The sequence below is a fragment of the Colossoma macropomum genome, unplaced genomic scaffold (genome assembly GCF_904425465.1).
Source record: "Colossoma macropomum unplaced genomic scaffold, Colossoma_macropomum, whole genome shotgun sequence".
In the NCBI taxonomy this organism is placed as follows: domain Eukaryota; kingdom Metazoa; phylum Chordata; class Actinopteri; order Characiformes; family Serrasalmidae; genus Colossoma; species Colossoma macropomum.
Window position 1 is genome coordinate 2,673,996 of NW_023494804.1, and position 23,487 is coordinate 2,697,482.

Consider the following 23,487-nt stretch of genomic DNA (forward strand, 5'->3'; position numbering starts at 1 on the left):
ATAACAAGGTTCATCTGCTAAAAGCACAGGGTCACAGTTAAACATTCAAACCTACTGACAAACAGAGAGAGGGGGAGAAAAGAGAGAAGAAAGAGAGAGAGAAAAGGGAGAGAGAGGGAGGGAGGGAGAGAGAAGAAAGAAAGAGAGGAGAAAGAGAGACAGAAAAGGGAAAGAGAGAGATAGGGGAAAAAGAGTAGGGGAAGAAAGAAAAAGAGAGAAAAAGAGAGAGGGGAGAGAGAGAGAATAAAGGAGAGAGAGACAAACGAGGGAGGAGGAGAAAAGAAAGACAGAGGGAAATAAGAAAGACAGGAGAAAAAGAAAGAGTAAAGAAGAGAGAGAAAGAAGAAAGACAGCAAGAGAGAAAGAGAACGAGAGAGAGAGAGAGAAATAGAAGGGGAGAGAGAGGGAGAGTAGAAAGAGAGAGAGGGGGGAGAAAAAGTGGGGGAAGAAACAGAGAGAGGAAGGAGAGACATAGAGAGAAAGAGAGAGACAGAAAAGGAGGCAGAGAGAAAGAGAAGGGGAGGGAGAGAGAGAGAGAGAGAGGAAAAAGAGGGAGAGAGTGAGAGAAAGAGAAGGGGAGAGAGAAGGGAGAGAGAGAGAGAGAGAGACACAAACACACACACACACACACACACCACACACACACACACACACACACACACCCCCCTCTCTCTCTCTCTCTCGGGCAGAGACAGTGAGATGATGTCGGTGGTGAGAGAGCGGGCACGCTGCCGATGAGGTCAGTGGGAAGGTTTGGTATTCCACAGAGACAAACTCAGGAATACCCACCACATTCCAGACACACACACAGATCAGCCAAAACACACACACTCCCCACAAACAGGCCACTGTGTGTGTGTGTGTGTGTGTGTGTGACTACAGTGGTTCTGCAAAAAGTATCTGGACACTCTGCACAGTTGTTTTTTTAAATCTGTGAAAAATAAATGTTTACGCAAACAACGTTGTGTATTTCAGTTACCTGACGACATTAAAAGGAGTGTTTCTATTATTTCTTTCTCCATTCTCCTGTGTGGGCGTGGGCATCAGCAGATTGATTGACAGCCTCTAAGCCAAACTTTACCGCCCATTTAGACAGTATGGCGCAAGCTGGAAATAGGATCGCCTTACCTTTATGAACCTGAAGAGGGAGATTCTGAACGAGAACCTGAACCTGAACCTAAAAACCACAGCTGGATTTCTGTCTGTCAGCCTGCTAATCGAAGGTTTTGCATGTCAAATGTACGTCAAACACAAAGCTTCTTACTCGCCAGCTTCTTGTTCGAATTTTCCCGTTCCACCTTAAATGGTGCAGCAGATACTAAGTCTATACTTCAAGGCAGTACATCAATATTTTGAAACACTATGTCAATATTTCAAGATACTGAGTCAATATTTTGAGATACTAAGTCAATATTTTAAGGTAATATGTTAATATTTCAATCACCAATGTCCAAATACTTTTGGGGCCACAGTATATTTTGTATTGATTAGCCTATAACGCAGCATTTAAAAACCAACAGAAACGATATCATCCATCAAAGAGCACCACTGACCTCAGCTGACACTCCGGCAGCCCAGCAAAAAACTAAATTTACACTATTTTCCCCATAAATGGACAAAAGTACGTCACACAAACTCAGTAAAATCAGCAGCAGTGGTCATCCTGAAGCCTGAACTTTGTCCATACTGTATGTTTATAGGTAACAGTGAGTCATACAGTGTCAAAAACCACAAAGTCAAGACTGTTAGAGACACTGAACGAAACTTTTAGGCCCCTGAAATCAGTACCAGCCACAAATATTCATATCAGCTGGAGCTTAATAAAAATAAGAAAGTGGGTTCCGAAGTTTTCTTATGAAATGTTGCGCACGCCGGGCGTTCCTGTACGAGCTCCGGAAAAAACGCAGACCAGAAAACATCCCACGAGCGTCAGGAACGCAGAAACTCTGACGTCAGAGCAGCATCCTGTCGAGGCATGCAGGCCTCAGAGTCTACCTGCACAGGTAATCACAGGTAATCCTGCGGCTATTTTTAGCTGGGCGTGTGGAGGGAGGGAGCTCTGACGTCTAAGGCGTAAAAACTGCGGTTTTCTGATGTCACTCACACACCTTCACATCGACACCAGCGTCCTGAGTGACAGACAAAGAATTCCACACCTAAAAGCTGTCATAACCTTTACAAAACACAATACTGTACAAAAGTCAGAGAGCTCCCTTCTGTTATCATCTCTGGTCGAAACGCTCGTTAAGTACGAGTTATTACTGTATTTAGGAGATTAGATATATAGATAATTCACTTGCATAAATAAGGATAAAGTCAAAAGTAATTAAATGGAAAACCAGGAGATTCCAAAAGTTCAAAAAAAGAAAATGTGCCTCCTAATAACCACCTGGAAGAGCTGGTCGACCCCAAAACTGCCCCCATCAGATGAACAGCACTTAAAGCTTTCATCTCTGAGAGAGAGGAGAAAATCAAGCTGCTTCAGATCTGAAAACATCCACAGGTGTTTCTGTCCATCCTTCCACTGTGAGAAGACGACTCAGCGCTGTGGGTCTGAAAGGATGTGTAGCTGATCAAGAAGAACCTCACTGAGAAAAGGAGACGGACACATCAAACAAAGAAGCTGAACGATGGACTGACCACCCCAGAGTCCAGACCTCAACACCACTGAATGTGTTTGATTACTTCTGTACAGACCCCTGCGGGTGACATACCGTATAAATAAAAATAATGTGTGGCCACGACTTAGTAAGGTGTGGGAATGAGATCCTAATGTGCAGCCATGAGATCCTAATGTTGGGTCATGACTTGCTAGACATGGGAATGAGTTAAGTCGTGGCCATGACTTAGTAAGGTGTGGAAACAAGATAAGTCATGGCCACGATTTAGTAAGGCGTGGGAACGAGATCCTAATGTGTGGCCATGACTTAGAAAGGCCTGAGAATGAGATAATTAAGCGTTGACCACAGCTTAATAAGGCGTGATCTTGTTCCAACGCTAAGTCGTGGCCACGACTTAATTATGTCATTTCCACGCTTTACTAAGTTGTGGCCACGCATTAGGATCTTGTTCCCAGATGAGTGGACAAAATTTTAAGGTGTGTATTATTTGCTGATGTTTATGTGTATTTTTCTGTTAATTATTAACGTTTTCTGAGAGAGAAAAATGAATAACTGGCACTTAATTACCAATCTGACTGGAAATTACATAAGTGGTCTCTGACTTTTGTACAGTACTGTAAATAAATGTGCGCACACTTAAAAAAGATGGTTCTTCAAGGGTTCTTTAGTAAAGGCAATGGTTCTATATACAACCATGAATTCTATATTGAACCATTTCATGCCTAAATGTTTTTTTGCATGTAGAAACGGTTCTTCAGATTGATGGAGAATGTGTTGTATATGGTTCTATATAGCACCAACCATTCTGAAACAGGTTCTATATAGACCCATATACAACACATTTCACCATGCAGAGAACTGCTTAAGCATGAAATGGATCTATATACAAATCATGGTTCTAAATAGAACCATTGCCTTTACTAAAGAACCCTTGAAGAACCATCTTTTTTATGTGTGTAGTTGTATGTACCATATGATCAGCTGAAGTTGCATGTATAGCAAAATGACGATAAGTCTCCAGTATGAAGTGCTGCAGTTGTGCACAGAGACACATGCGGGAGGAAGACAGGTAAACAACTGCAAAGCGGCGCTTCAAAACAAACCGTCCGCAGGCTTAATTTAGCTCATGAGAAATCAGGCTGTAAAACCGCAACGGAACTGCAGGCCTCGATTTGTGATAGCCGGCGTGACTGACCACATCTCAGAGCACCACAGGACTTTCAGTGTTTAAGCACAAGGTCTACACACGACTGAGAAACGGCCCAAAATGACTCTGAAAAAAGTTCTGGTTCCATTGACTTACATTACAAGTAAAGTAGGTTTTTTCCTTCTCCTGTAAAATTACTATTTCGGAGATACGAGGTTTTCTTCTGACAACAGCGATACGTATAATACTTATACATATTATTACATATAGATACATATATGTATATATATGTATATACATACATATATATATATATATATATATATATATATATATATATATATATGTATAATACTTATAGAACACATTATTATTGCATATGGATACTTAAATATAAATATAATATATGTGGGGCATTAAATTATTACATATAGATACATACATATTTATAATGTAAATGGATCACATTATTATTGCATGCAGATACTTACATATATAATATGTACAGAACATGTGAATATTACATATAGGTACTTATATATTATACATAAGGGAAATATATGACTGCCTGTCTGGCACAGTGGAAGCAAACCTGTAGCCCAGCTCACACATATGTACACACATACACACAGCTGACCGGACGCTGAGGATCAGCTGTGTTTGGTAAGGTAGTTAAGAGTTGTTAAGGTGTTGCTTGGCTGCTGCTATGGAATCCCTGTGGTTGTTAAGGTGTTGCTTGGCTATTGCTACGATTTCTTAGGTGGTTGCTAAGGTGTTGCTAGGCTGCTGCAATGCTTTCCTATGTGGTTGCTAAGGTGTTGCTCAGCTGCTGCTGCTATGATATCCAGGGGGTTGCTAAGGTGCTGCATGGCCCTTGCTAATGGATTCCTGTGGTTGCTAAGGCGTTTCTTGGCTGTTGCTATGGAATTCCTGTGGTTGTTAAGGTGTTGCTTGGCTGCTGCTATGGAATTCCTGTGGTTGTTAAGGTGTTGCTTGGCTATTGCTACGATTTCTTAGGTGGTTGCTAAGGTGTTGCTAGGCTGCTGCAATGCCTTCCTATGTGGTTGCTAAGGTGTTGCTCAGCTGCTGCTGCTATGATATCCAGGGGGTTGCTAAGGTGCTGCTAGGCCCCTGCTAATTCCTGTGGTTGTTAAGGTGTTGCTTGGCTGTTGCTATGGAGTCCCTGTGGTTGTTAAGGTGTTGCTTGGCTGTTGCTATGGAGTCCCTGTGGTTGTTAAGGCTATTAAGGCTATCCCTGTGGCTTGCCTATTGTTACGGTTTCTTAGGTGGTTGTTAAGGTGTTGCTAGGCTATTGCTATGGAATCCCTGTGGTTGCTAAGTTGGTGCTTGGCTATTGCTACGGTTTCTAAGGTAGTTGCTAAGGCTGCTGCTATGCTTTCCTATGTGGTTGCAAAGGTGTTGCTTAGCTGCTGCTATGATATCCAGAGGGTTGCTAAGGTGTTGCTAGGCCCTTGCTATGGAATCCCTGTGGTTGCTAATGTGTTGCTTGGCTGTTGCTATGGAATCCCTGTGGTTGTTAAGGTGTTGCTTGGCTGTTGCTATGGTTTCTTAGGTGGCTGCTAAGGTGTTGCTAAGCTGTTGCTATGGAACCCCAGGTGGTTGTTAAGGTGTTGCTTGGCTGCTGCTATGGAATTCCTGTGGTTGTTAAGGTGTTGCTTGGCTATTGCTACAATTTTCTAGGTGGTTGCTAAGGTGTTGCTAGGCTGCTGCAATGCTTTCCTATGTGGTTGCTAAGGTGTTGCTCAGCTGCTGCTGCTATGATATCCAACGGGTTGCTAAGGTGCTGCATGGCCCTTGCTAATGAATTCCTGTGGTTGTTAAGGTGTTGCTTGGCTATTGCTACGATTTCTTAGGTGGTTGCTAAGGTGTTGCTAGGCTGCTGCAATGCCTTCCTATGTGGTTGCTAAGGTGTTGCTCAGCTGCTGCTGCTATGATATCCAAAAGGTTGCTAAGGTGCTGCATGGCCCTTGCTAATGAATTCCTGTGGTTGTTAAGGTGTTGCTTGGCTATTGCTACAATTTCTTAGGTGGTTGCTAAGGTGTTGCTAGGCTGCTGCTGCTATGATATCCAGGGGGTTGCTAAGGTGCTGCTAGGCCCCTGCTAATGAATTCCTGTTGTTGTTAAGGTGTTGCTTGGCTGTTGCTATGGAGTCCCTGTGGTTGTTAAGGCTATTAAGGCTATCCCTGTGGCTTGCCTATTGTTACGGTTTCTTAGGTGGTTGTTAAGGTGGTGCTTGGCTATTGCTACGGCTTCTAAGGTAGTTGCTAAGGCTGCTGCTATGCTTTCCTATGTGGTTGCAAAGGTGTTGCTTAGCTGCTGCTATGATATCCAGAGGGTTGCTAAGGTGTTGCTAGGCCCTTGCTATGGAATCCCTGTGGTTGCTAATGTGTTGCTTGGCTGTTGCTATGGAATCCCTGTGGTTGTTAAGGTGTTGCTTGGCTGTTGCTATGGTTTCTTAGGTGGCTGCTAAGGTGTTGCTAAGCTGTTGCTATGGAACCCCAGGTGGTTGTTAAGGTGTTGCTTGGCTGTTGCAATGGTTTCTTACATGGTTGCCAAGGTGTTGCTAGGCTACTGCTATGATAACTAGAGGTGGTTTAAGGTGTTGTTAGGCTATGGATTCCCTGTGGTTGTTAAAGTGTTGCTAGGCTGCTGCTATGATATCCAGGGGGTTGCTAAGGTGCTGCTAGGCCGTGGCTATGGAATCCCTGTGGTTGTTAAGGTGTTGCTTGGCTGTTGCTATTGTTTCTTAGGTGGTTACTAAGGTGTTTCCAGGCTGTTGCTATGATAATAGGCGTTGCTAAGATGCTGCTAGGCCATTGCTATGCAATCGCTGTGGGGTGTTGCTTGGCCGTGGCTATGATTTTTTATTTGATTGCTAAGGTGTTCTGGGTTGTTGTTATGGTTTCCTATGTGGTTGCTAAGTTGTTGCTAGGCTGCTGCTGTGATATCCAGGAGGTTTCTAAGGTGCTGCTAGGCCGTTGCTATCGAATCCCAGGCGGCTGCTAATATGTGTGTATATTTATGCACTTGTAAGTGACAGATATCTTTTTTTTACATGCAATCAATCCGAAACGCACAGTTTTAGTACAGTACGATCAAAGTTTCATGGTTCTAACTCAAAAACTGCGACTTGTGAAAATGGTACCAAAAAAAGCATAAATAAAGAATAATAAAACAAAGAACATTACGAAGCTTCTGTGTAATTCCTGCTAATATGTTTTTTGCTTTTTCCAGACACTGAAAAATGATTTACTTGTATTTAATCGTTGTTTTGACTGTAAATTTGTGCTCTCTGGTTTTGCATAGTGCTGTATATTAATACTGCATTTATATTTATATTGTTTCATACTGTTTTGAAAATGTAAGGTAAGGGGTCTGATGTAAATACAGTAATTAGAGTGAAAGATTTTGCAGCACATGAACACAAAGTCTACATGCAAAGTCAAACATTTTAAAAGTAGGTTGCTAAAAATGACTCACCTTCTGAAACTCTAATCTTACACACACACACACACACACACACACACACACACACACGCTCACTCTACCTCTGCGTATCTCACCTTCCTCTCCTGGATTACTCATACTGAAACATCTTTGTACCTACTGCGAGCATGGGACATTTTCACGTAACCTCAGCTAACCTCACTCTTCCGTTTGCAGACGTACAGCGAGGAAGTTGTTCGCTGCTAAAACGTGTCTGCAGATAAATCTCCCTTTAAACCTGCTACGACTTCTCTGTCAAACCTAATAACCGCACTGATCGCTGACCACACGCTGTGAAACTGACCGGCGTGCTGCAAAACACTGGGGGGGGAGTCTTGGGTGTGCGTGTGCAGTCCCCCAACTGTCGTCCCAGAAATCCCAAACCAAACCACGCGTCGCTGGGGGACTTCACAAGCACTTCTCAAAATACAGGCCAGCAACCTTTTACCAACAGCTGCACGCATTACTATTATTACACACGTTGCTAAATCACATTATAGATTATAATCTGTCCCTGTCCTCCTCTCTCTACAGTCACACTTCTTATTACACGTCCATTACAGCTCACTGCACACGGATGAATTACATTATAGAGGTTATAATCTCTAATTACTGCATCATAATCCTACCTTATAATCTCTCATTTGTTACTATATGCAGCTAAATTATACTATATCTAATATTCTCTCATTCTGTTGCACCACAGCTACATTTGGTATTATATGCATATTATAGCTCACTGCACACAGCTAAATGCCATTAAGGGTTATAATCTCTCGTACACTGTATCTCATTGCATACAAATTACATTAGAGGTTATAATCTCTCATTGTCATTACATGTAGCTAAATTATGTTTTATAATCTCTCGTTATCTCACTTGTTACTACACATAGCTGAAGTGTATTATATCTTATAATCTCAACATTGTCTTTCAGTTGTTATTACATGTACAGTACAGCTTATAGCATAGAGCTAAATTATATTATAGGTTATAATCCCTCATTGTTATTACATGTAGCTAAATTATGTTTTATAATTTCTCATGATCTCATTTGTTACTACACATAGCTAAAGTGCATTATATCTTACAATCTCACATTGTCTTTCAGTTGTTATTACATGTACATTACAGCTTATAGTATGTAGCTAAATTACCTTACAGGTTATGATCTCTCATTGTTATTACATGTACATGATGTTAGAATCTCATTATCTCACTTATTATGTATATAATAGTTATAATCTCTAATATTCTTTCACAAAGTTATACTTGTTTGACATTATAGCTAATTACACAAAGGTAAATTAAATTAGTGATTATAATCTCTCATTGTTATTACATGTAGCTCAATTACATCTCATAACATTTTCATATCTTACTTATTATTGCACGCAGTGACAGCATATCTTATAATCCTACATTGCGTTACTCTAACAGTTACGCTCATTATTACATGTATGTTACAGCTCATAACACGCAGCTAACATAACATTGCAGGTTATAATCTCTCACGGTTATTACACAAAGAAAAATGATATTTTATAATCTCATTATCTCACTTGTTATATAGCGAAAGTATATTACATCTTATAATCTCTCTTTGTTATAGGAGTTTCACTCATTGCATGGACATGTTAGACAATATACACAAGGCTGTAATCTCTCATTGTTATTACAGCTCATAATCTCTTAACAGCTACACTTGTAACTTGGCCTATGATATATATCTTATCTCTTTCAATATTAATAACTAAAGCCACTGCTGACCATCAATGTGCAATAAGGGCACAGCCGCTCAGCCAGTGCCCTGTTTTTCAGGTACGGTTGACGGACTTTATCCACTACATTAGTGGTCACCAACCCACGTCCTGGACATCTACTGACCTTCTTGCAGGTTTGGACCCAAATGCAACACACTTGATGCAGCTAATCAATAATGTTTGAACACAGTCATGAGCACAAAGCAAATCACATCACTTAAGCCAAATAGGACGAAAGTTAAGGGACATTTCAAGGGAAATTTTAAGATTCCTATAGGAATTGCATAGAAATTCCTGTCGTATATAATTGATAACACTTGAATTGTTCCCTACAACAAACTACACTAGCTGCTCCAATTTACTCTAAGATTCCTATGGGAATCCTGTATAAAGTCCTGTAGCAATAACCCATATAATCTATAGTACTTTTACTTAACTCCCATAAATTTATTTTTTTTCCCCAAATGGAAACATATAGAAACGTATTATTACATAATGCATGATTCTTGCATTGTGCTCTATAGTAATGTATAGTAATTGTCCCAGTTTACTTTAATATTCCTATAGAAATTGCACATAAATTCTTATAGGAGCCTACATAATTTATATTACATGTGTAAAGTGAACCAAAATGTCCCAACTGATTCCTGAAGGCATCCTACAGAAATCTAATTGTGATTTTTCTGACTAATTTTCTGCAACTGCAATTTGAACTGTGATTATTTTCTATAAATTAATGTTCAGGCCTATTTTTTTGACCAGAATGTCCATATACACCGTATTTTCCGGCTTGAAGCTTGACCCCTGAATATAGTGTGTGAGAGTGTGAAGTTGTGGTTATGATGTCACAACACATGGGGGTTTGGTTAGATCTAATTGGTCTAACGTTTCTACAGGCAGTTCACAGGCTCCGAGTTATTTGGTTAAATCTCCCCTCTTAAAACAGCATTTTTAGTAATGTAGGCTGTAATAAACTCAATAAAATAAGCTCTTTAACTTAATAAAATAAGCTCTTGTGGTTTGAAAACTGCACCCTGTTAAATTGCAATTTCAGTTTAAAAATTATTCATCTTTCCACCCTCGTATATCATGTAAATGACTTGTGTAATATACAGAGTGCACTGTAGCTTTATTAATCTGCATAATCTGCTTTACTGGTGTTCTCCCCTATAGTAAACAATGCGTAAACCAAAGTACGGTAAACTAAAGTGAAAGTAAAGTGAGTGCCCCTCATTAACTCTGGCGGGAATCATACAGAAATCCCTCTAGTACTGCAATATTATCTATAAATACTATATATAAAGTATAATATATATACTTGTGTAGTACCGTGTTGTAGAGTAACAGTCCCAATTGACTTTTAGATACCTATAGGAATGCTATAGGAAGTTCTGTACTATTACAAACCCATATAATCTATATTACTTGTGTTTTTCCCTACTGTAAACTAACAAATAATTAAAGTGATTCCAGTATCCTTCTGGTATTACAAAATAATCTATAATGCTTTATAACACTGTCCAACACTAAACTATATTACCATTATTATTACATACTAACACTATATTATTACTATAAATCCTTTTTATAAAACCAGGATTGGTAAGCACTGTTTTGGAGTGAGCTTTTAAATATAAATCCCACCAATTGTTCAAAATTCCTCCATACTTTAGTGTGTGAGGTGTAAACAGAGTGATTCGGAGTGGTTTGGTGTGAAATGGTTCAGATTTCTTTACAGTGGTGGTGATAGGAACCAGGGGTCGCCATGACTACGACACAAATACAAACATTTTGTTGACTATCCAAAACCACCGGTGAACCTACACGAGTCTTCTGAGCGTTTATATGGAATGTTGATGATGGGTAAAATAGACAACAAGTTTTCTTTGGGGATTATTTTGCCTCACAACGCCCTGCATATTACGTATCCCTCCACCATGAACAGATTTTAAGGCCAAAATCTTCTCGTAAAACAGCGTCTCAGACATCAGGCAGTGAATTCATATCCATTTCATGTAGTAACTTTCTGTGAGGGAGCTTTTAGAGGTGGACGTCTGGTTCCTATCACCACCACTGTGCACAGTTCTGACTCTGCAGGTTTCTCTAAAATGGAGCATTTCACACCAAACCACTCTGACTGAACTTTGTTTACCTCTTAACCGTTTAATTATGGGGAACTTTTGGAAAACTGGTGGAGTTCCTCTTTAATGTGTACCTTCCATCCCGCGGAGCTGTTGCTGTCCCCCTTGTCCCTGAAGTAAGGCACACTCTTCACCATCCACTCGTAGATCTGACTCAGAGTGAGGCGCTTCTCAGGGGAGCTTTCGATGGCCCTGGTGATCAAATCCGCGTAGCTCATGTTGCCCCAGGCGTTTCTACGGGAAGAGCTGCTCTTCCTCTGCCCGGAAAGAGGCACCTGTTGCTGCTGCTGCTGCTGTTGCTGCTGCTGAACCAGCCTGGGGCTCTGCTGCTGCTGCTGCTGCTGCTGGGGCTGCTGGTGGACGCAGCCTTCCGGACACGGGAAGCCACTGCACGGCACAAACCCCTTCCCATCCTCCGGGTAGTCCTCCGTCTCTTCCAGCAGGCTCAGGCTGCTGATAAAGTCCACATTGCCCGGCTCCTGCTTCACCGAAGGCGCCGGGGAGGATGTGCTCGAACCGCCCGGCTCGCTGAGGTCCGGCCTCGGCAGCGGCCAAGTGCAAGAGCGCGGACGGGAAAGAGGCTCGAAGTCCGGGTCGAAATCGACCAGCTGCCGCTGCTCGGCCATGGCGAAAACTGAAGCTAGAGCGAGTGAATTTCCGCAGCCTTTTCACCCAAACTAAGAGCAGCTATGCATGGCTGGGTTCCCTCAAACCTTCTCTGGAAAAAAAAAGTTGGTGTTTATGTTTTGGAGCCGCTCAGTGATGCAGAGCTCTCACCATGCTTCAGCTTTCAGAGTGAGTTTAGTTGTAGAAGCGGCGTAAACTGACACCAACCACAGCGCCGACCGCGCCCACTCCTGCGCAGAGCGTCCAATCACGCGTGTCTTATTTGCATATCCCCGCCTCTCCGCTGCATACTCAACCACCTGTTGATTTCCTTTCTGTTTAGCTATATTTCAACGATTCTAACAATCAAATCTTAAAAAGATTACACATTTCAAGGGAAACTCCACCCATTTTTCAAAAAATTCTACATAATTAAAAGATTGTGATGTTAAGAAAGTCGTTCAGCAGGGTTTGGAGTGATTTTACAGTGGTGGTGATAGGAACCACACGCCCCCCTCTAAAAGCTCCCTCACAGAAAGTCATTATATGAAATGATGACTAACACACTGTTTTAGTGATAACGTTTTGGCTTAGATGTATTTTAATCAATTTATTTTAATCCATTCGTGGCAGAGGGGTACATGCAGGGTGTTGTGAAGCAAAACCGTCCCACCCAAAATATTTTGCAATATTTTTTTCCACATTTATGACTATTTTACCATCATCAACATTCCATATAAACTCAGAAGACTCGTGTAGGTTCACTGGTGGTTTTGGACAGTAAATAAAATGTCTATATTTGTGTTGTAGTCATGGTGACCCCTGGTTCCTATCACCATCACTGTAAAGAAACCTGAACCATTTCACACCAAACCACTCTGAATGACATCTCAAGGACTGAATTTTTGGAAAATGGGTGGAATTCCCCTTTAAGCATTAGTAAACAGTCCCATTAAGCTGTGCTTGCAAATTTCTCCAAAGTTTAGACGTTAGGAAGTATTTAGAAATCAACGTGAAAGCAAGTACAAAGCAAACAAACCCCTAAAACACGAATCTGCTGAGAGGATAACAAGCCAAACAACATTTTTGTTAAGATTACTGGCTGTCATGTTTTTAAAGGAGGCCACAGATTGCAGACGGACTGTTTGTTAAGTTTTGGGTCACTAGGGAGCGCCATAAACCACCAGCTCTGTTCCTGCATTACTAGAAGAGCAGACTACACCTGGTGGACATTGAAAGATCTACAGTCCCAAATGGAAGTGAAAAAGGAACACCATCCTGCTCTCAAAACAACTGTAAATTAGGCCCAGTTCACCACGTGAAAGACTGCAGATCCACAATTTCTTGTAGGCAGTTTTCAAGCCGTGTGGACCTTAGAAGATGCTGACATGCAAACCTAAAGGGGAATTCCAACCATGTACACAAAGTTCAGTAGCGATAGGAACCAGACGTCCAGCTCTAAAATCCCCCTTACAGAAAGTTACTACATGAAATGGTTATGAATTCACTGCCTGATGACTGAGACACTGTTTTAGATAGTTTTGAGAAGATTTTGGCCTTAAAATCCATTCATGGCGGAGGGATACATGCAGGGCGTTGTGAGGCAAAATTGTCCCCCAAAGAAAACTTACTTATATTTGTGTTGAGTCGCTAAGTTGTTGTACAGTGAACCATATAGTGTCATGCTGTGAACAATTGGATTATGCATGAATTTTGAAAAACTGATAAAATTGTCCATTTTAGCTATTTTAATTCTTAGGTCTTATTTGTGCTACCCAGCACAAAGCCTTGGACAAAGTCAGTGAAAAAAAAAAAAATATTACTGTTCATCGTCCAATAAACCAGTTTAATTTAAAGTCTTTATACATATACTCTCTGAAACACAAAAAAAACAAACACTGTTACAACACATACTGTCCCAGTCGTTCTTCGCCTTCGAGCAGTGAGAAGCATCAGTTTGTCCGATGGGGTTCCTGCTAAGTCCAGTGTGTGGTCATAAGCTAGGATGTGTGGGTCAGATGCGGATGGTGTAGGAGTCGGAGTGTGTGACGTAGCGGACCCAGCGCTGCGACATCCCCGGCTGGGTCGGTGAGAGCCGGAGGAAGCGGATCTGGAGTCCCGTACAGGTCTGTTTGGGCAGCTCAAAGCTCATACTGACCGGCCCCACCTCCAGGAGAGAGGCGGAGCTAAGACCTGGAACCTCCACCTATAGAAACAAACAGCATTCAGGGTCAACATTATGGATGTCCGAGTGCATTTCAGCGTTCAATACCAATTAAACAGTTTTCAAGAATATGCACACTTTTTTCAGCCTAATCTCTGCCTGTAGATACAGTCATTTAGAATGGACAGTACTAATATGTGTTTCCCTGCAATCAGAAAAGAACAGAAAACCCACAGACTCAATATATTCCTATAAAAAGAGTCAATGGCTTTAATTTTAAGGTCAGTCCATTTTAGACCTCGAATCTAAATTATAAACATGCCTTTTTGGATACTAATTCTATATTAACTCTACTCATCCAACCCCCTAAACCCTAAAGGGTCTGTATGAGGCTCCATATTTCAGTTCCTCGTTCTCACAACTACAGAACTTACACAATAGTTTCTTACCTGTTACTGAATAACTCAAAGTACGCAATGATTCATTTATATTAGTTAATGAATTAATTACAATAGATACAGAACACTTCATAGCAGATACTAAAAAATTCATAGCAGATACTAAATCATAGCAGATACTGAATAATTCAAAGTAGATACTGAATAATTCATAGTAGATACTAAATAATTCATAGTAGTTACTGAATAATTCATACTAGATACTGAATAATTTATAGTAGATACTGAATAATTCATAGCAGGTACTAAATAATTCATAATAGATACTGAATAATTCATAATAGATACTGAATAATTTATAGTAAATGTTGAAATTTTCATAGTTTATAAAACACATCAAAGTAGTTACTAAATTCATAGTATATAATATATAAATATAATTCATAGTAAATTGAAGTAGTTACTGAATAATACCATTATTATCATACACTACCAGGTGTCACCTACGTTTCATATGAATTAAAGGTGGGTTATGTAAGTATTATCATATACATTTATGAGGTATTTTTACAGATTACCAGTTAAGTTGCCCAGAGCAAACCCTACATTGACTGTATTCAGTGTTACCTTAAACAGAGCAGACAGCTGAGCGCCCCCAGGGAATCGTGGGATTGACCACAGAATGGCCTTATTTTTAAGCTGCAGCTCCGCCGTCTGGTCAGGACTGCTCAGCTCCTGAGACAGACTGAACAGAGAAAGCATATGAAGATACAATGATGTTATAATAGAGATGTTTCTCTTTTTATGGTGGTACAGAAATGCTTTAATAGGGAGTTTTCTGTTTTCATAAAAGTACTGATGACGAATATGGGGACAAGATATAAAAAAAAAAGGCTAAATTTATGTCATTCGAATAATTTCCACATGAATATAACACATATCAATTCAATTACAGCCAAAATCAAGTAAACCAAAAGACAAAATTGCACTTAAGTAACATATTTCATCTATGCAGAAATGATGTACATTTGAATCAAGCAAATTCAGTGTGGTAAGTGTGTCATCTTTTTAGCAAAGTGATGGATATGGTGATATGGAAGTGTTATAATTGTGAGTTTTCGTTTTCTTCGTACCTTAAAGATCCCTTTGGGACAGGCACAGTAACAGAAACATTTAGGGCGGTGCTGCAAAAACAGAAAATTTAATTAGATGAACTGAATTAAATGAAAGAACTCTTTCAGTAAGAAAAAAATTAATTAAACATACAAAGCCCATCATGGCAACTCTCATGCCCACATACTTTAAGCCGTATGGCTTATCTCAAGCTGAATTTGCATAATAAATACATACAGTGCAGTGTATTATACCTTTTAGGGGGCAAGTCACAGCGCAGTTTGAGGAAGATTAATAACCTACAGGAATAGACAGTGAACGTTATGCTATTTTTCTCAGAAGCTTCTCCATCAGTGATGATTTCTGAGTGTGCAGCAGATCACAGTCAGCGTACCTGCTCCCATAATCTTTCTCCACCGTGGGGAAGAGGCGGAACGGCGGCGCGCAGGGCAGCTCGTCACTCAGCTGATACTGCATCAGAATTTGCTGAAGGAACAAACAAATAAGATTGTTCACTCTGTAATTGTAACAAGAGATTTTGTTTGTGGTTCTGGTTTTTGTACAATTTCAGTACAAAAATGTAGTAAAACTGACTGACTTCATAAAGTGCTCTTTACAAAAAACAAAAACTGAAAGAGAAAAACATTTATTTTTGTCTCCTGAGGTTAAGATTCGGAACAGGATTAGGCTCAGAAAATTCTTACATATAGATATTTTAATTTAGGACACAACATCAGAATATAATTATACATGGGACCTTGTACTAACACACACACACACACACACACACACACACACACACACACACACATATATATATACATATATATATGAAAACCCCTGTTGCTCTTCTGGTTTCATTAACATTAATTACATTAAAAGTATATATATATATATATATATATATATATATATATATATATATATATATATATATATATATATATATATATCCAAAACGATAACTTTACAGGAGAAGGAAAAAAACAAAAACATATTTTACTTTTAATGTAAGTCAATGGAACCAGACTTTTTTCCTCAAGTTATTTTGGGCCGTTTCCTTAATCCTGAAATTTACAAAGTAAAGAGCAAAACCCATATTCAAATTATGTCAAAAACTGAAAAACGAGATACAACGTTTTGTTCTGAGAACAGCTTTTAGTTAATATTTTATGAATTAACTCATTAAAATGATCCAGAATTACTTGGGGAAAAAAATCATGTTCAGTTAATTTCCACTTAATTTCTTTTTTATTTTGGAGATTTGGAGGTTTGGTCACGACAGCGACAACATATATAATACAAACGGGGCTTATGAACACTACTACGTTGATACTTACCTCTCCTTGGCTGGGGCAAACTTTCAAAATCCTGTAGGTATCAAATTCATCAAGCTTTACGGCCTGGTGGAAACTACACTCATCAACCCTCACAGCTGTTCCATAACCTGACATAGAGAGAAAGAAAATCTGAATGAATGAATGAATGAATGAATGAATGAATGAAAGTCTGATCGAGTTCAGAAACAGTTCAGCGTTTCATGGGCATTCAATCCTACCTCTCAGCTGAGACCTTCCTATACTGAACTCCTCATTCAGCCCGATCCTCATCTCTGCACAGCGACAACAACAGGTGTGAGAAACACAGCAGAATAATATTATAACGTTGGTATTCGATGCTTAAAGTGCTTCATTTTAAAAACATGTTGGTTGCCAAACCTGAACACGTTGGAAGATAACATTTTACCCTGATCTCTCCCTCAACATCTGCTTTCATCAGAACACCCTGGAGAAGAGGATAAGCAGACAGACATGATTAATAATTGCTGAAGGCTCTGTCTGGTTCTCAGAGCCAGTGCTGGGCACGAAATCGCCCTGCTGCACTCACGTTGGAGCCGATAACCACAGACAGCCGCTCCACCACGTCCACAAAGATCTCATTCTTTCCTCCCTGCAAACACACAAATACATACACAAGATCAGCATTACATTGCTTATGTAGTGATGAAATAAGCACAGTGCCATTGCAGGGTAGCTGCTGGGTGTTCTGCAAGAGATTCTGTGTATAATAAATGGGTTGGAAATGATTAAAATTAGTCCTTTGAGAAAAAACAGATCCTTGAAATAGATATTTGGTTTTTAGGAGCTGCTTTAGAAACATGCCTCAGACTTTTATTCGACAGTTTGGCCTCAAACTGGATTCAAATCATAGTGCAGAAAACTAATTTTTTTTATCATTATTTTATCACCATCAACATCACATATAAAGCTCAGAAGACTCGTGTAGATTCACTGGTGGTTTTGGGTAGTAAATAAAATGTCTATATTTGTATTGTAGTGATGGCGACGCCTGGTTCCTATCACCACCACTGTAAAGACATCTTTACACCTCAGTGTCGCTACTGGACTGAGAACAAAAAACATCCAGCCAGTGACCTCCTGTGACCACTGATGAAGGACTAGAGGATGACCAACACAAACTGTGCAGCAGCAGATGAGCTATCGTCTCTGACTTTACATCTACAAGGTGGACTGACAAGGTAGGAGTGTCTAATAGAGTGGACAGTAAGTGGAGAGAGTGTTTAAAAACTCCAGCAGCACTACTGTGTCCAATTCACTCGTACCAGCGCAACACACACTACCACGCTGGACCAGGGCCGTTCAGTGTGTAAGCCCTTCAAAAAAAAAGAATTTTATTCTATTCTATGTTATCTTCTTCATGAACATCATTCTTGTTAATGTGATCTCTTTTAGCAGCTGCTTTTTTTCTGTCAAAAGAAGAAAGCAGGTCTTACCTGTTCACTGCGATGGGACATGATGGGGCGAGTGGCAGCAGTGCTGGGAGCAACTTTACTCTGCTGGGTCTCCGCTCCAAACTAGAGGAGAAAAGAATAGGATGGGTCTTAAAAGGTGCTTTGGGCTTGATTTTTGGGGGTGGGCTTATTTGAAATACTAATTTTTTCACATGACAATACAAGTGCCTGGTTATCTAGATATGTTGCTTCCGTTTGGCTTAATTTCTCTGACTATAAGAGTAAAACACTCGTCTCTGGTGTCCGTTTACTGCTAAATAAAGATAGAATCTCTGTTTTCTTTATGATTTTGTTCAACAGCCGAGGTAAAAGTGACGCTAATGCTAGCTTGGTTGTATTTATTTGCCTATAAATCAGTGGCTAGACTGGCGGACAGGATTGGTTGACACCACAGGGATCACCAAAGGTTCTATGATATATCTGCATATTGCATGCTGGGTATTGTAGTGAGAAAACATTGATGAACTGAAACATTGAAATGATCTAAAATCGTGAATTCTGTGAATTCTGTGAAAAATACATTAGCAAACTCATTTTTTAGGCCCTTTTAAGCACTTTGGCATTAGCTGGGCATCAACTATCATAGTGTAAAATGTGTTTCAAATGTATACATCGTTTCTATATGAATTATATTGGAAACAACTGTTGATTATTCATGCGGAAATGATGTACACACTTTTAGTAAACTGAACATATTTGGAGTCCTGTTTTTTCAGTGCATAGAGGTTTAAAAGAGAACACCAACACATTCTTACCAGCCCAACATTGCTGAGGTCAAACAGACTGAAGGGTTTGGAGGTGACCGCCTCCGTCTGGATGAAGTTTTTCAGTATGTCACTGGAGGTTGTCTGTATGTAGCCATAATCCTAATCGTCCAAAAGAGTTTCCAGTGAGGCAATAATAAACGAAAAAAGAAAAACACAACTGGAAGCAGCCAGTTTTGGCTATAAACATATTTTTTTAGATGAACAGAAAAACATTTGCCTAACACTCACCACCATCTCATCCAGGAGCTCGTAAATCAGAGCAAAGTTCATCCGGACAGATTTCTCGCACAGACTGCCGCAATAGTCCTTAGTAAGAGCTGCAAGCCTGAAAGACATTTAATACCAACATGTTTGGAGTAAAGATAGCAGAATATCACCTTCTCTTCCTTACAAATGTCAGATATGAAACATTTTCAGTACACGCAAACCAAACAGCCGACTAACAATTAACCAAAGCAATAAAGAGCGCATACAGCTTAAAAATGGACACTGTTCAGGAGAACAACAAGCATGCTTAAAGGGAAATTCCACCAAATATTCAAATTGACTGCATAATTCAGTGTGTGAGATGTAAACAGAGTGATTCAGAGTGGTTTGGTGTGAAATGGTTCAGATGTCTTTACAGTGGTGGTGATAGGAACCAGGAGTCGCCATGACTACAACACAAATATAGACATTTTATTTACTATCCAAAACCACCAGTGAACCTACACGAGTCTTCTGAGTTTATATGGAATGTTGATGATGGGAAATAGTGGAAAATCTGAAAATAATAAGTTTCTCTGGGGACTATTTTGCCTCACAGAGCCCTACACACTGCAAAAAATGTTATCTTCTTAAGTAAAATGATCTTAAATACAGTCGAGAAATGTAATTTTCCTCCTGTTGAGATTGTTGTAAGCTTAATTCAAGATTATTTACCTTTTGTTCTAAACATTTTTTATTTGTTTTAAGTTGATTTTATTAAGTAAAATTATCTCACTTTTAGAGGTGGACGTGTGGTTCCCATCACCACCACTGTGAACAGTTCTGCATTTCACACCAAACCACTCTGAATGACTTTGTTTACATCTCAGTCATTGAATTTTGCTGATTTTTTGGATCCCCCCTGCGCTAACCATATCTCACTTGTTCCTTACAATTTAATTAGGCAGAAATTTTGAAAAAAATGATGGAATTCTCCTTTAACTTTAAACCTAAGAGACTGGATTCAAAGTAGATTTTGTACTATTTCTATTGACGATTCATCAAAATGTTCTTGTGAAATGAAAGACAGCTGACACTGCAGTTACAAGTTTTTGCTCCGACAGCAAGTATACAAGTATACAAATCCTGAAAGTGTCTGTTACTCACCTGTTGAGAAACTCGATGATGGTAAAGGGAGAGGCGTTTGTCTTTGTAGATGCAACCCAGTAGAGCCCACCCTGCCTGACGTGAATAAAATTCAGATCTTTATGACTCTGGAAAACAGAGAAGACACAGAAGGCAAAACTGTTCATTATTCACATCACACATCAGTACAGTACGTTACTGTACAAGTCCAGTACAGTCAAATAATTCCAAATGAGCATATTACCATGACTACCGGAGGCTGGTCTCCGCTCAGTGCTGTTACCATCTCGAAGAAGACACTGATAGCATCTTTGTCTGCCTCCCCGCGGACTGAATCAGAGGGTCAAGCAAAACACACACGCAGAAACACTCATAGTAACTAAACATGAAAACCCGGTATTTATTTACCCAGTGGACATGTTCACTCTCATCCAGCTCCCAGCACACCTATGCAGGTGTTCTTGATTGCTTAAAAGTCTAAGCAAGACATTTTATTGGGGAGCAAACAAGTGAGATATGGTTAGCGCAATTACAGGGGAAATCCAAAAAATCTGCAAAATTCAATGAATCAGATGTAAACAGAGTGATTCAGAGTGGTTTGGTGTGAAATGTTTCAGATGTCTTTCTCAGTGGTGGTGATAGGAACCAGGGGTCGCCATGACTACAACACAAATATAGACACTTTATTTACTATCCAGAACCACCAGTGAAACATTAAACGTGAACAATTCTGACTCTGTAAGTTTCTCTAGAACAAAGCATTTCACACCAAACCACTCTGAATGACCCTGTTAAACTCTTAATCCTTTCATTGTGCAGGAATTCTGGAAAATCAGTGTAATTCCCCTTTAATAAGACCAACCTAACACAACAAAAAAGGTCCATTGTGATTTGAGTCATTTCCTCAAGCATTTTTAAGGGCAGAGGAATGAAATGACTCATTACTACCACAAACTGTATGCCACTGTTCTCTCTCCGGAAGAACACAGGAACCTGAACCAGGATCCTGGTAAAAGGAACCCAAGCAAAAAGAACCCTCTAATGGGACTAGGTACTATATAGAACCATATAACCTACAAAACATACTCTCTCTCAATCTAAAGAACCATTTCACCATGCAAAGAATCGTTTAAGCATGCAAATGGTTCTATATAGAGCTCATGACTCAACATAGAACCCTTGAAGAATCCCCATATATTTTAAGAAGGTAAAACTGATTTATTACAGAAAACTATGAGCGTTTCATGAACCTTTAGACGTTAAGTACACAGTAACAGCAACACCACAAACCTCATAATTCGGTATTCAGGGACTCAATATTTTGAGTATTATGACAATTTTTACTATCAAAGCTGAAATTAGCGTCTTATTAGCCGGCTTTTTAGTCGAATTATCCCGTTCCACCTTAAATACCAGTATAACTGTGGCAACATTTAAGGTGGAACGGGCAAGTTAGAACAAGCTGGAGAATATTACCACACAGTAGCCGTGTTTTAGGCAGCTGGCACCTCCAGTGAATCAGCCTGTAAGGATACAGTCTTTGTAAATGAGATGGTCACCTTTAGAGGACAAAACAAACACCTGAGAAATCATTTTTATCACGGAAATCACTGTTTACTGTTGCTAAGCTAAGCTAATGTGGCTAACTCTGCTAACGGTCCGCCCTGAAGCTCCATTTCACAGCGCAGAGGTCAAAACTGAACTACGACTGTAAAACAATAAAACAGAGCGTAAAATAAGCCGAAAATAAAGATTTTGCGCTTTTAATATGTTTTAATATGTTGTCAACTAGCACTGTAAACAACCGGGTGTACTTCTTCTTGAACGCTCAGCTGATCTTGGTGATGTGAATCACTCGCGCCACTTGTTGGCCAGGAGGAAAGCGAAAGGGCAACTCCACCGATTTAAATTTTTTTTCAGAATTCAGTGTGTGAGGTGTAAACAGAGAGATTCAGGGTGGTTTGGTGTGCAATGATTCAAAGTCAAATGTCAAATTTATTTGTATAGCGCTTTTTACAACTGATGTTGTCACAAAGCAGCTTCACAGAAATCCATTAAGGACAAAGTTTTAACATGAACTGTAAATCCTCCAGGTGAGCAAGCCAGGGGCGACAGCGGCAAGGAAAAACTCCCTCAGAGCTGGGGAAGAAACCTTGGGAGGAACCAAGGCTCACAAGGGGGGACCTATCCTCCTCTGGTCAAACTACCTACAAAATTATTATACTACCAATATTAATAGATGTCTTTACAGTGGTGGTGATAGGAACCAGGGGTCGCCATGACTACAACACAAATATAGACATTTTATTTACTATCCAGAACCACCAGTGAACCTACACGAGTCTTCTGAGTTTATATGGAATGTTGATGATGGAAAATAGTGGAAAATCTGAAATTATAAGTTTTCTTTGAGGACTGATTTGCTTCACAACACCCTGCATATTATGTATCCCTCCACCATGAATGGATTAAAATAAATGTATCTGCTAATATAATGAGATGATTTCACTTAATGAAATCACTTAAAACAAGTAAAACAAATGGCAATAAATAAGTTAAATAACACCATAATAAGCTCATTAAAACTCTCAAAACTACTGTAAAACGATGTCTCAGTCATCAGGCAGTGTATTCATAAACAACAAAGGTGGACGTCTGGTTCCTATCACCACCACTGTGAACAGTTCTGACTCGGAAAGTTTCTCTGAAACGGAGCGTTTTACACCAAATCACTCTGACTGACCTTTACTGATGTGTTAACCATTTAATTATATAGACATTTTGAAAAATCTGAGTTCCCTTTGACCGATAGCCTAGAATAGTGTTTCTCAGCCCTGCTCCTGGAGGCCTACTGCCCTGCACCTTTTAGTGTATTACCTGCTCCCAACACACCTGATCCAACAAACCAGCCGATTAACAGCCCGTTATTGTATTAAGGTGAAAGGAAAAGCAGCAATATGTGCAGAGCAGTGGGCCTCCAGGACCAAGACTGAGAAACACTGGCCTAGACAGCTCAGATACATGAGCATTAAGACAAATTTCACCTATTTTCAAAATCTTCACAACTGTGTGGTGTTGTATGTTCACAGTGGTGGTGATAGGAACCAGATGTCCAC

The 23,487-nt window shown here is 39.9% G+C and overlaps 2 protein-coding genes across 2 annotated transcripts in view; both read right to left on the bottom strand.

Annotated features, from left to right (window-relative positions):
* The window catches only part of foxo1b (forkhead box O1 b), a 57,308-nt gene extending 45,207 nt beyond the window's left edge, over window positions 1-12,101 (bottom strand). The window contains exon 1 of the mRNA XM_036594571.1: window positions 11,254-12,101. Coding sequence (XP_036450464.1) covers window positions 11,254-11,805 — 552 coding nt within the window. The 5' untranslated portion in view covers window positions 11,806-12,101. The remainder of the gene's footprint in view (window positions 1-11,253) is intronic.
* Window positions 12,102-13,610: 1,509 nt separating this feature from the next.
* On the bottom strand, window positions 13,611-22,231 carry ap4m1 (adaptor related protein complex 4 subunit mu 1). The gene is made up of 15 exons (XM_036594572.1): window positions 21,907-22,231; window positions 20,616-20,701; window positions 20,393-20,499; window positions 19,268-19,364; window positions 19,028-19,138; window positions 18,255-18,335; window positions 17,348-17,410; window positions 17,179-17,245; window positions 17,019-17,072; window positions 16,801-16,907; window positions 15,855-15,946; window positions 15,715-15,759; window positions 15,481-15,531; window positions 14,975-15,092; window positions 13,611-13,991 (listed from the first exon to the last, which is right to left on the bottom strand). The coding sequence occupies exons 1-15, from the start codon at window positions 21,962-21,964 to the stop codon at window positions 13,800-13,802; spliced, it is 1,329 nt and encodes a 442-aa protein (XP_036450465.1). The 5' UTR covers window positions 21,965-22,231; the 3' UTR covers window positions 13,611-13,799.
* Between the last annotated feature and the right edge of the window lie 1,256 nt (window positions 22,232-23,487).

Coding starts and splice junctions, on each gene's coding strand:
- ap4m1 (XM_036594572.1), bottom strand. CDS start 21,964: ATGATTTCTCAGGTGTTTGTTTTGTCCTCTAAAGGTGACCATCTCATT. Junction 15,947..16,800: donor TTTGCCCCAGCCAAGGAGAG/GTAAGTATCAAC, acceptor TTGTTCCTTCAG/CAAATTCTGATGCAGTATCA. Junction 15,093..15,480: donor GTCCCAAAGGGATCTTTAAG/GTACGAAGAAAA, acceptor TTCTCTGTTCAG/TCTGTCTCAGGAGCTGAGCA.